This window comes from Xyrauchen texanus, chromosome 33, assembly GCF_025860055.1.
Source record: "Xyrauchen texanus isolate HMW12.3.18 chromosome 33, RBS_HiC_50CHRs, whole genome shotgun sequence".
NCBI classification, from domain to species: Eukaryota; Metazoa; Chordata; class Actinopteri; order Cypriniformes; family Catostomidae; genus Xyrauchen; species Xyrauchen texanus.
The window spans coordinates 30,130,493-30,143,127 of record NC_068308.1 but is presented as its reverse complement, the minus strand read 5'-3'; the positions used below and the strand labels follow the sequence as shown (position 1 = coordinate 30,143,127).

The window sequence follows — 12,635 nt, the reverse complement described above, 5'->3', positions numbered from 1 at the left end:
TGTCATTGTTCTTTCCCTGCTGTCTGAGAGCCAGTCTGAATAGACCTGCGACCCACCAGTTGAGAAACACTGCTTTAACACACACACACACACACACATGTTGGTCTACCTATCATTATGAGGACTTTCCATAGACATAATGACTTTTATACTGTATAAACTATAGATTCTATCCTCTAAACCTAACACAACCCCTAAACCTAACCCTCACAGAAAACCTTCTGCATTTTTACATTTTCAATAAAACATTGTTTAGTATGATTTTTAAGCGATTTGAATTATGGGGACACTACAAATGTCCTCATAAATCACATTTATAGCATAATAACCTTGTAATTACCAGTTTGTAACTTACAAAATTGTCCTCGTAAATCACAAAAACACGCACACACACACAAACTCACTTATATCAGACCCCTCGCCTCGCTTCTCTCTGTCATTTTCTCCTCTGCAAGTGTGTGTGTGGTGCAATTTGACGAGTCTGTGGAAACAGGCAGTCGAGGAGGAAAGGAGATGCGAACGCAGGTGAGATTCTCCGTCCGGCTGCATTTTTTTCTCAATTCCGTAGATAAGAAAATGTACATGGTATGATAACCGTTGGTTTTAATACCGTGGTATACCGTGAAACGAATCGGTTACTAACGTAACCTCGGTTCTCTCTAGATGAGGGAACGAGTATTGCGTAAGCTAGCTTACGCTACGGGAAAGATTCATCTTTTCTGAGATATTGAAGCCAAAAAATTATCCTTAATTTTGTATCCATTGTCAACGCAGTGCGGCAGCTGCAGACCTTGAGCGGGCTAGCTAGCGAGCTCATTGGTTGCTCTGCGGCAACTGCTGCAGCCTATAGACGAGCTTGGGCGAACTCGCATCCAATGAGAGGCGTCCGCGCTCACTGCATCAAAGCCCGCCAAAAGGGCATGACTAGACTGCATATAAGCGTAGTTCAGTAGGCTGGAACCCTGGTTTTCATTGAATGAAGCGAAAAATCGCTCGGTGGCGCGAAGCACGGCTGGATTACGCAATACTCGTTCCCTTATCTAGAGAGAACCGAGGTTACGTTAGTAACTGATTCGTTCTCTTCACGAGAGGTTCTCTCGTATTGCGTAAGCTAGCTTACGCTACGGGAACCCTTTGTCAACGCCGTCGCGCCAAGCATCCACTGCATGAGCCCCAGGGAATTAAGGGGACCCGGGGAGCCCTTGTGAGTGGGGAATTAATATTTGGCCGGCAAGAGTGCGGGCCAGTGTGTGTGTAGTACATAAGCACATAGACAGAGCGGCGGTGCCGGTCTGTGTGGACTGTGTCCCATTAATGCAGCTCACCAGGGGAGCTGTAGCGTATTAAACCGCTAGCAGTTTAGCCTGCAGAGCGGGTACTTCCAGATTGTAAAATCTGACAAAGGTGGAGGGGGAAGCCCAGCCCGCTGCCACACATATGTCGTGAATGGAAATCCCGCTGCACCATGCCCACGAGGAGGCCATGCCTCTAGTGGAGTGAGCCTTAATGCCTAGCGGGCATGGTAGGTCTTTTGACGCGTACGCGGCAGCAATAGCGTCCACTATACATCTGGACAGTGTCTGTTTCGAGGCGGCGAGACCTTTGGTGCGCCCTCCGAACGAAACGAAAAGCTGCTCGGAGCTTCTGAAAGATGCGGAGCGCGCAGTATACAATCTCAGTGCTCTGACTGGGCAAAGGAGATTGGCGTCGCGTTCGCTATCAGATGCTGGTAGCGCCGACAAGGAAATGATCTGTGCTCTGAAAGGAGTACCGACCACCTTGGGGACGTAGCCGTGTCTAGGCTTTAAAATGACCTTGGAGTCACTTGGTCCAAACTCAAGACACGCAGCGTTGACAGATAGCGCGTGACGGTCTCCCACCCGTTTAACTGATGATAGGGCAGTTAGAAAAACGGTTTTAAGTGAGAGGTGTTTCACATCCACGGATTGAAGCGGTTCGAAAGGGGGGCTTTCATAGCTTCGAGAACTATAGAAAGGTCCCAGATAGGAACCGATGGGGGGCGCGGAGGGTTCATCCTTCTAGCTCCCCTGAGGAAGCGGATGACCAGCTCGTTTTTACCCTGTGACTGGCCGTGCAGGGGTTCAGCGAACGCCGCGACGGCCGCCACGTACACTTTGAGCGTGGATGGGGATCTGCCCTTATCCAGCAGCTCTTGTAAAAACACGAGCAGTGGCGACACCCCACATGTCCATGGGTCCAGGTCTCTGTCGGTGCACCATTTTGAAAACACAGACCATTTTGACGCATAGAGTCTTCACGTGGAGGGGGCTCTAGCGTGTATGATGGTTTTTATTACTCCTCCTGGCAAAGCGACGGGTAGTCGTTGATCACCCACGCGTGTAGCGCCCAGCGCTCTGGGTGGGGATGCCAGATCGTTCCGCGAGCTTGCGAGAGGAGATCTGCTCTCACTGGGATGGGCCACGCGCTGTCAGTGACAGCTGCGTAAGCTCCGGGAACCATGTTTGATTCTCCCAGCGGGGCTATGAGGAGCACCGAGTGGCGCGTTTCCCTGATCCTCTGCATTACCTGTGGCAATAGCGAGACGGGAGGGAAGGCGTAAAGCGGGCGGTTGGGCCAGTCCTGGGCCAGCGCGTCCTCGCTTTTCGAGAAAAATATTGGGCAGTGAGAGTTCTCTTCTGACGCAAAGAGGTCTATCTCTGCTCTGCCGAATATGCGCCATAACGTCTGGACTGTTTGAGCGTGCAGGGACCATTCCCCTGGGGGAATGTTGTCTCTGGACAGTCTGTCTGGGCCGTCGTTCAGGTGGCCTGGCACGTGCGTCGTCCTCAGCGAGCGCAGGTGGCGCTGGGACCAACTCAGTATGCGTTTCGTCAGATGGAAGAGGTTCCTGGATCTGACACCGCCCTGACGGTTTAGATAGGATACCACAGACCTGTTGTCCGAGTGGACCAGGACGTGGTGACCCTGAATGATCGGGAGGAAGCGCACGAGCGCGTACTCGACCGCTATCATTTCCAGGAGCTTTTCCTGAACTGACCATAGGCCAAAAACCGGAGAGCCCTCGCAGACCGCGCCCCAACCCGTGTTGGACGCGTCTGTCGAGATGACTTTTCGGCGAGATACAGCTCCCATCATCACTCCCCGCTGATACCACTCGGCCACTGTCCAGGGCTGCAGAGCTGAAATACAGGTCTGAGTCACTCTGATTGGCTGGCGGCCTGTGGCCCAAGCCCGGCGAGACGCGCGGGTGTTTAGCCAATGCTGAAGCGGGCGCATGCGCAGTAAACCCAGTTGAAGTACTGCTGCGGCTGAGGCCATGTAGCCTAGCACTCTCTGAAACTTCTTCAGAGGTGTGAGGCTGTTCATCTGAAATGACGCGGCTAGTCGCTGCACACGGCCGCGCGCTGTGTAGATAAGCGAGCCGTCATTGCCACTGAGTCTAGTTCTATTCCAAGGAAGGAAATTGTCTGACTGGGCTGTAGTGAGCTCTTGGTCCAATTGACTGCAAGGCCCAAACTGTTCAGATGACTGAGGAGAACTGTCCTGTGAGACAGAAGCTCCGTATGTGATTGTGCCAAAATCAGCCAATCGTCCAAATAGTTCAGAATTCGCAAACCCTGACTCCGCAGGGGTGCGAGCGCCGCGTCCATGCACTTCGTGAAAGTACGGGGTGCTAAGGACAGGCCGAACGGAAGGACGGTGTATTGATAAACCTGGCCGTCGAAGGCGAACCTCAAGAATGGCCTGTGACGGGGATTTATCTGAATCTGAAAGTATGCATCTTTCAGATCGAGAGAAATAAACCAGTCCCCCTGGCGCACATGCGCAAGGAGTTTGCTGGTTGTAAGCATTTTGAACGGTCTTTTTGCAAGGGCTTTGTTCAAAACCCTGAGATCTAATATTGGTCTGAGGCCGCCGTCTTTCTTGGGGACAAGAAAATAACGGCTGTAAAACCCCGACTCAGCTCAGGGAGGCGGCACTCTCTCTATGGCCCTTTTGCACAGAAGGTTTGCTATTTCTGAACGAAGCATGCACGCTGCTTCCGTGTTCACAGTAGTTTCGAGCCGCGCTCTGAAGCGAGGAGGACGGCAATCGAACTGTAGCAAATAGCCCTGTTTTATTGTGCTTAACACCCATTCGGATATCCCTGGAATATCTTCCCACGCTTTGAAGCGTAATGTTAGAGGGTGAGTGGCCAAATCGCTCTGATTGCCGCACACAGCGCGCTGAACAGAATGTGTGAGCGCGCTTACTGTGCTTATGCTGGACTGCTCGCAGACAGCATGGACAGGCTGTTCTGTGAGTGACTTCCGATTGAGGTGAATGGGGAAAGAGTCACGTCTGTTAAGTGATACGCAAGCATAGTCACGGGCACGGGACTTACATACAGAGAAGTGTTTGCTGGCCGTGTGACAGAGCGGGCAGAGAATGGGCGCGCGCACGTATTCGTGAGCGCATTTATTGACTCTAACACTCGAGTGGTTCGTAACCGCTTTTGAGTGTGCTCTGATGGGGACACGGAACGTGTAATGCTTGTGTGTAGAGGTGAACACTGGATTGTGGGCACATTTTCTACACATAAGGCTGGTCGTGTGACAGAGCGGCCAGAGAATGGGCGCGCGCACGGATTCGTGGGTGCGTTTATTAACCCTAACACTCGAGCGGTTCATAACCGCTTTATGTGAGTGTGCCGTGATAGGGCCACGGGATGTGTAATGCTTGTGTGTAGGGGTGAACACTGGGTTGTGGGCACATTTTCTACACATAAGACATGTTTGCTCTCTGGTATGGACACGGGATGTGTAATGCTTGTGTGTAGAGGTGAACACTGGGTTGTGGGCACATTTTCTACACATATGGCATGCTTGCTCTTTACCAGATGTATTTGGGTCGCCGTGAAAACGGCGTTTGAGCGCAGGCAAGCGAGCGTTAACACCGGCTTGTTGGCTGCTGAATCTACCACTGTAGTAGCCTGAAGGAAGGGGACTGACAGGGGGCGAAGCTTTGACGGTGGTCCGGCCGCAGCGGGACTGATCCGTCGTTTTGTCAACAAAGCTAGGAGGACTTCGGTTGTTCAGGTTTCAGCGCAATTGTAGTCCGAGGCCCGCGGGGGGGCGGCGGTCTGCGGCGGCTGTCTGAGCGCGATCGAGGGCGGCCGCCCTGTCGACGCTGAGAAGTCTGGCTTTGTTGAGCTGGGCGCTGTGAAGAGGCTCGTGCAGGAGGCTCACGTGGGCGGCCTGCAGAGGAGCTAGCGCGACGAGGCAGAAAGAGATTCATGGCTTGTGTGGCTTTTTGGACCTCTGAAAACCGGTCAATGATACCACTCACCGCGGAGCCGAAGAGACCGGATGGAGGGAGCGGTGCGTTGAGGAACGTAGAGCGCTCTGCTTCTCCCATGTCGGCTAGCGTTAGCCACAGATGTCTCTCGGTCACAGTCAGCGCGGCCATGCACTTCCCTATAGCTTGGGCTGCAGCTTTGGTAGCGCGGAGGGGTCCGTAGCACTCCGTATGTCTGCAACCGCCTCTGGATGCCTGCTTTCCTCATCCCACTCCCGCAGAAGGTCCGCTTGGAGGATCTGTAGGACGGCCATAGAGTGCAGAGCAGATGTAGCTTGGCCGGCGGCGGAATAGGCGCGGCCAACACAGGCGGAAGTTGTTCTGCAGGCCTTAGACGGGAGCACTGGTTTAGACCGCCATCTCGCGGAGGGCGGGCAAAGGTGTGCTGCTACTGCATCCTCGACCGGAGGGATGGAAGCGTAGCCCTTCTCAGTGGCGCCGTCCACCGAAGCAAGAGAGGTGGAGACGTGGGATCGGACCCTGGCCGAGAAAGGCGTGTTCCATGATTTGGAAAGCTCGGCGTGGAGTTCCGGCAGGAAGGGAGCGGCCCGAGTAGCGGGTGCTGCGCGGCGGCGGCTCTGTAGAAAGCAGCCGTCAAGTCTGTTGAGTGCCTGCTCAAGGGGCGGTGACCACTCAAGCCCGAGGCGGTCGACGGCCTGTGTGAGGAGGCGTGTTAGTTCCCCTTCGACTCCGACGCGGGTCCTGCTGGATTCCTGGGCCGAGGAGGAGGCGTGTGAGCCTGACCACTCCTCGCTGTCCGAAGCCATGATGGAACAGCCCTTATCCTTCGCTTCTTCGTCCGAGATGGCAGCAGAACAACTGCGCGTCCCGGGTGGGCGGGGAGGGTGAAGGCGATGCTCGAGGGATGGGCTCCGGCGAGGCAATCGCTTCTACCACTGTTTCCGGCAGCCTTTGAGAGCGGCGCTTTTTTCTGCGCGGCTGAACGGAAGGCGGCGCGGCGGCTTCGGTCCTGAGCGCTTCGAGTCGAGCCCGCAGGGTCGACATCGGCAGGTCCTCGCAGAGATCGCATCCGCCTTCGGCGAGGGCGAGCTCTGCATGCCCCAGTCCCAGGCAGAGAGCGCAGATGATGTGGCGGTCTCCGGTGCTGAGAGGAGCGCGGCATGAGGCGCAAGTGGAGCGAGGCATCTTAAAAAAGACGCTCGTACTCTTTTGCGAAGTTCTTTAAGAACTAGCTTGCTTTTAAAAAGGATACGTCGCCGGATGGTGTAGCTCGCAGGACGGCTGAAGGTGGCGAAGACGGCAGGCTTCTTCGAGCGCTGTCCACGCTTGCTTGATGCCCCTCGAACGGCGACGCGGCTTCCGGTTCAGTGATGCGAAGAGCTTCGCTGAAGAGATGAAAATCAGGGTTCCAGCCTACGAACTACGCTTATATGCACTCTAGTCACGCCCTTTTTGGCAGGCTTTGATGCATTGAGCGCGCGGACGCCTCTCATTGGATGCGAGTTCGCCCAAGCTCATCTATAGGCTGCAGCAGTTGCCGCAGAGCAACCAATGAGCTCGCTAGCTAGCCCGCTCAAGGTCTGCAGCTGCCGCACTGCGTTGACAATAGATACAAAATTAAGGATAATTTTTTGGCTTCAATATCTCAGAAAAGATGAATCTTTCCCGTAGCGTAAGCTAGCTTACGCAATACGAGAGAACCTCTCGTAAGAGAACCGGTATACCATAGTTTTTTGAGTCATAATGATAATTGAGTCACATAGTTTGCCAAGCTTCATTCCAAAAAATGCCTCTAGAGCTACAATTGAATCAATACTCGGCTCCCTCTGTTTGCTAATATTCTGGATCATTCTACGTATATTCAACTGCAGTGAATCTGTCATCTGTATGGTTGAACTAATTATGGTGGTGGTATGTTGTGTCCCTTAGCACAACATACTGTTTCTTCTTAATGTCTTTATACTCTCAGCACAGGCCTCCCACCTCTAATCTAGAGCCTCTACTCCCACATAAATGCCCTCCAACGCACCTCTATAATTCCTCCAGCAGAATTCAAAACAAACGAGCGTTTATGTTTTCTACTTCTAATTAACCCAGGATTGCCCAGTGTCCTTGGATGTGTGATGTATTGATCTTTAAGAGCAAATTCACTACAGTTGCTTTCAGACAGTGTCACGGAAGAGTCCCAATGATCGATATAGTGCTAAGAGATTTGTTTCAGACTATCTAGCCTCTTTAGTTCTGAAAGAACAGTGCCTTTTCTTCATCGTTCTCTCTATTCCAGCTTTCCCTCTGAAAGTTTTCCCTCATAAAGCCAAGCTTATTCTTAAGAGGAAGACCTCCCATTTTACTATTGTCCCTTAAGCTAAACTTGATAGACTTTCCTTTTTTTTCTTCCTGGCTGGTTCCTTCAGGGTCCTGCAATCCCTGCTTTCTGGTCCCAAAAATAAGGAATTGGATCTCATGCCCTTCTGTGGAAACATTTGAAGCCACATTGAAGCTTGATGATGACTAAATGTTCTTGGCAAATAATGGCAATAATCATGGAAATTTGTGACTGAGCTGAGCAGGGTAACTGACTGAAGGATGTGTTTGGAAAAGATTGATGAAAAATGCCCCTCGTCCTGTTGATAGTGCCGATGAGTGCTGCTGATCAACCTTTTAATTGATTTTCAGCATTCTAATAGTATTTACCTTTGCACAACTTGATGCATCATTTCTAGGGTGTTCTGTGTAGTTGCTAGGGTGTTGCTTTGTGGTTGGTTGTTTACTGGTGAAAGTAGATCTGGCATGACTTTACGTACAGAATTCACAAGGTACATGGATTAAAATAACACGGATGATAAATTGTACAGTAAATTAGATATTAAAAATAACCAACTCATCGGCACGTGGGCCTTCATCAGAATTGTTTACTGGAAAAGTTAAAAGAGCCCACCGCCAAATCTTCCCCAAGTAAAACATTCTGATCCCTAGAGATATGGGTCAGGTCGCTACTTCATTGTAAATCTATGAGTTTGTTTTGCCAGTAGTCTTTACCGATACCAGTGAAATTTCAAGTTTCAATTTCGATACCACAGCAAAAATATGCTAATATTATAATGTGCTATTGAACACACAAGTTTAGTTATTTTTAATTATTTAATAATATTCTAATAATTTCAATTTTATTATTATTATTATTTTCCAGAACTTTTCAGAATATTTTTAAAAGTTTTATTTAATTTCATCGTCAAAATGGTGTTTGAAGTTAAAATATAACTTTTCAACATGTCATAGGTTTTTTTTCTCCAAACTTTTATTCAACTGCTGCTTTTGATATTTTGATTAATTATTATTATTATTACAGTGAATATTACATTTTACTATACATTTGTAAAATAAACAGGAATCTAGCTTTTATTATTAATCGTGCTTTTATTATGATGTGTGTTGCCGGAAGCTTCACTTTTCCGGATAAACTTTTAGGTCATGTGTGAAATCTCATCTTGTTACACTGGCCTTTGAGTCTGACAAATGAAATGTAAGACACAATTTTGGAGTGTTTGTATTTTAGATTACTGGTGTATGTGTATGTGGTAATTTTGAAATGTTATTATGTTTAAAATGTTGTTACTGTGAAGCACTTTGGTCAACTCTGTTGTTTTAAATGCTATATAAATAAAGCTGAGCTGAGATTAAATTGTGATTTAATTATATAAATGTATAGTTTACATGTGATGTGTGGCTCACAGTAGATCAGCTCTGTCATCTATTACAACATGTCGTGAATGATTCTCGAATGTCTGTGGAGTTTCCAGTGTTTGAGCGGTCAGATTTATATATTCATTTAAATACGTAGCTCATCCACACTAAGATTGCAGCCTTTAGCGGTTTAATAAATCACACTTGGACATGTCACAATTGATTAATTGTCCATTTCGGTGTACAAGGATTAACAAAGCATGTGTTCAAAATAAGCCTGTGAGCATTTTAAAGCAGTCATGCATCTGTCATACTGCACGCTGGTACCGGATAGAGTCGGTGCTCGGTACTACCGATACTGCAGAAACACTGGTATCATTATATCTTTTTTAATTAGTATCGACATGGTACCGAAGTACCGGTACTTTTGACAACACTAGTTGCAGATGGAGCAAAAAAGCCAACATGACGTTTCTTTTTGCACCCACAACAAATGCTAAATGTTTTGCATTTCCCATGTGAGAGAAATTGCCTTCCATTTAGACATTGTGTATTGTTAGGGCTGTTATTCTGAGTGGTAGCACCCCTCTTCTCTCTCTTTCTCTCTCTCCACCTGAATGAGGCTCTTTCTGCATTGGCTTCCCAGTGCAACAGGTGTTTGCTCAGATGAGAGGATGGACTGTGTGATAGCACTCAGCCCTGTGCTGTGTGAGAACAAAAGGTGCTTCAGTCAGGACTACAGAGATCTCAAAAACTCCCTGTGGGGGCTGGGCAGAGAGAGAGAGAAATTAGGGGGTGGAGAGGAGGTGTAGTTTCAGTCAACACTCCGTAACCCCTTCCCTGGAATTCATGGCCCAACCATTGTTTTCTATCAGAATACACATGTAACCCTGGGCAAGGTCTGTTTGCTTCCGTTTGTCCCTGTTATTCGCTTTGTCCATTTATTTTGTCATCATAACTATTGATACTTGCTATTTGTTGCTCGCTGATACAGATAATGTACCTGTATTTTAGTAATGCTGAAAGACAACAATCAAACTCACACACACAGGAAGAAAAAGCTAACGTATTGAGCGCACTCTTGCTATGTTCTCACTCTTAAGTAGTGTTGGGACATCCATAGCTAAAATTGTTTTGAAACATCCAAACAAACCAATCGTTGTTGCACCAACCGAACAAACTATTTCACTACAATGAATCGAACCCGCGAGAGAGGAAAGTGTACACCACACATCTGTGGTATTCGTTTTTAGTGTCGGAGCATTTAAACAAGTAATAGTGCATGAGCTTGGTATCGGACCTGTATTGGTATAAGTGCATCCCTAATTAATAAGTCCAATGTTTTCACAATGTTTGTTTGGAATGCCTCTAATCCTGTCTTTCTCCTCTTGTTAGGTGGCTGAGCAAGGTCCCTGCTCGTCCAGAGAGGATGAAGAGGTTCCGGCGTCATGGGAATGAGTCTCAGAAGGACAAACACAAACAGGATCTCTATCAGTTTAACAAGGTGATCAAGGCCATTTCTTCTATGAACAATATATTTAGCTGTTACATGTAACTACCTTCATCTGAATCGAACTGATTTTGTGCTATTCTAGGTAGAGATGCACCGATTGCAATTTTCTTGGCCGATTTCGATTTCCGATGTTTTTGCAAGTGTGACCTGCCGATACCAATTTTTTCCGATTTTCATTCTAAGAACTATTATTGACTACATATACAAACAAAATCTACCTTTCTTCAATGCTATATATTATTTTCATAATAAAATAAATTATTAAACATTACAATTTCCCCCAAACTGCACTAAGTTACAGGATCTTCTCTCACTTAAACAACTCTCAAAATAAAGTGCTCTGTGACTAGAAAGAGGTAGAAATTACAATTAACTGCAAATAAGTTGCTTTATATAACAGATGTCATTTTCCACTTTTTATAAATGGACCTTTTTCTCTTTATTACTCGTCTAACAAAACAATTCCAAAGATCTGAAAAACTGAAGTGTCCAATACGCTCAACTTACGTTAGATGTACAAATATCAGTTGTAAAACTGAGCACTGCTTCGGGAATGGCTTGTACCCATATCTGTCAACACTCCCGTTTTTCCCGGGAGTCTCCCGTTTTGTTATTTCTCCCAAAAAAACTCCTGTAATTTGTATGGCCCAAACCACGTTATATGAATAATCACATCATTATATTATTCCCAAGGTGGTCCAGTTGCCAGATCTGGAATGAAACGCATCCTACTCACACAATCGACACATCATACAAATTACAAATCATTTATGACCACAATCTGGCAACCTACAACCCATTTGTGCTGTTGATAATCTGCACAGGCAGTAGACGCGGGATGTTAAATCAAGCATCACTGGTAGATGGGAGAGGAAGACTCAGCTGGTGCTCTGGTGAAAAAAAAATTATACATGTACATTTAACAACAGCTGGATGGAAGAATTGAATTTCATATCCTGAAACCATACCGACAATGCCCACGCCTTTTGCAATGTGTGTCGCACTGATTTTAATATCGGACACGGTGGGAAAAATTACGTTACTCAGTACATTAAATCACAAAGGCACAATTTGTATAGTATTTAGCCTGCCTCTGCCATCCAGCACCCCACTTCACCTCTCCCGGATTTGTGTACCCAAATGTTGACAGATAACAGGCTGCGTGCGTGTGTGACATGACACGAGATTAAACAACTCAGGCAACGCAACGCCATTTTCAGCTGGGTGATGGTGTTATAAATATGGTTTAATTAGGTTTGTTGATCCGAAAGTTATTGTGGTGGTTTCCCCAGGGTTTACTTTGGCCTTACAATTATTACACATTTCGAACTTTAGGTATTCTTCACTCACAGTGAAGATCTTCCACGCCAATGACATGTTTACATGCGGCTGTGACGTTATTGCCTGCGCCGCTGGCAACAAAACGGACCGGCTTGGAATCGGAAAGACGTGAGGCTGACCGGCCGGTCACCAGTCCGGGCCGAGCATGCGGAAAATCGGCAAAATCCGGTCCCTGGCCAGTCGATCGGTGCATCTCTAATTCTAGGGACTAATACTGATGTTACAAGGCTATAAAATGTATATAATTTCACATGTTATTATTTAGAAAAACAAATGGAGTAATTTGGCTTTCAATAAAATGCACATTCTCATGTTCAGAGATTTTAAAACACATATAGACATACTGGTCTGCTAAGTTTCCCCATTTCCATTTTTTTCCACTACAAAAGCAGATACTCTTCCGTTTGTAGGCTGGACTCCACCTTACTAGATACTGGAACAAAACCTGTGTATATCTGGTATTAATATCTCACATACTTTTCTCTCCTCTCTGCTTTAGACTGTAGAACATGGCTTCCCCCATCAGCCCAGTGCTTTGGGATTCAGCCCCAGCCTGGAGCTCCTGGCTATCGGTACCAGATCAGGAGCCATCAAACTGTATCCACCTACAAACAGAACACATTTCCACACTTTATTTGATCTGTTGAAGTGTGTAGTGTTGCAAACATCTCGAACAATTCTACTCGCATTCCATTCCCCTTTCTCTGAATCCCGAGGGCAAAGTGAGTAAGCTGTGATATTTTGATGATGTACATGGAATTCCGGTATCTGATCTCATGTTATTTCTAGTGGAGAAAGCAAACACACCTATCATACA

General features: G+C 47.4%; 1 protein-coding gene across 2 annotated transcripts in view; it reads left to right on the top strand.

The window, feature by feature from the left end:
- LOC127626556 (LLGL scribble cell polarity complex component 2-like) overlaps window positions 1-12,635 on the top strand; it is a 41,355-nt gene that overhangs the window by 6,803 nt on the left and 21,917 nt on the right. For both annotated transcript variants that reach the window (XM_052102437.1, XM_052102436.1), the window contains exons 2-3: window positions 10,360-10,468; window positions 12,318-12,415. In XM_052102437.1, coding sequence (XP_051958397.1) covers window positions 10,394-10,468; window positions 12,318-12,415 — 173 coding nt within the window. In that variant the 5' untranslated portion in view covers window positions 10,360-10,393. The remainder of the gene's footprint in view (window positions 1-10,359; window positions 10,469-12,317; window positions 12,416-12,635) is intronic.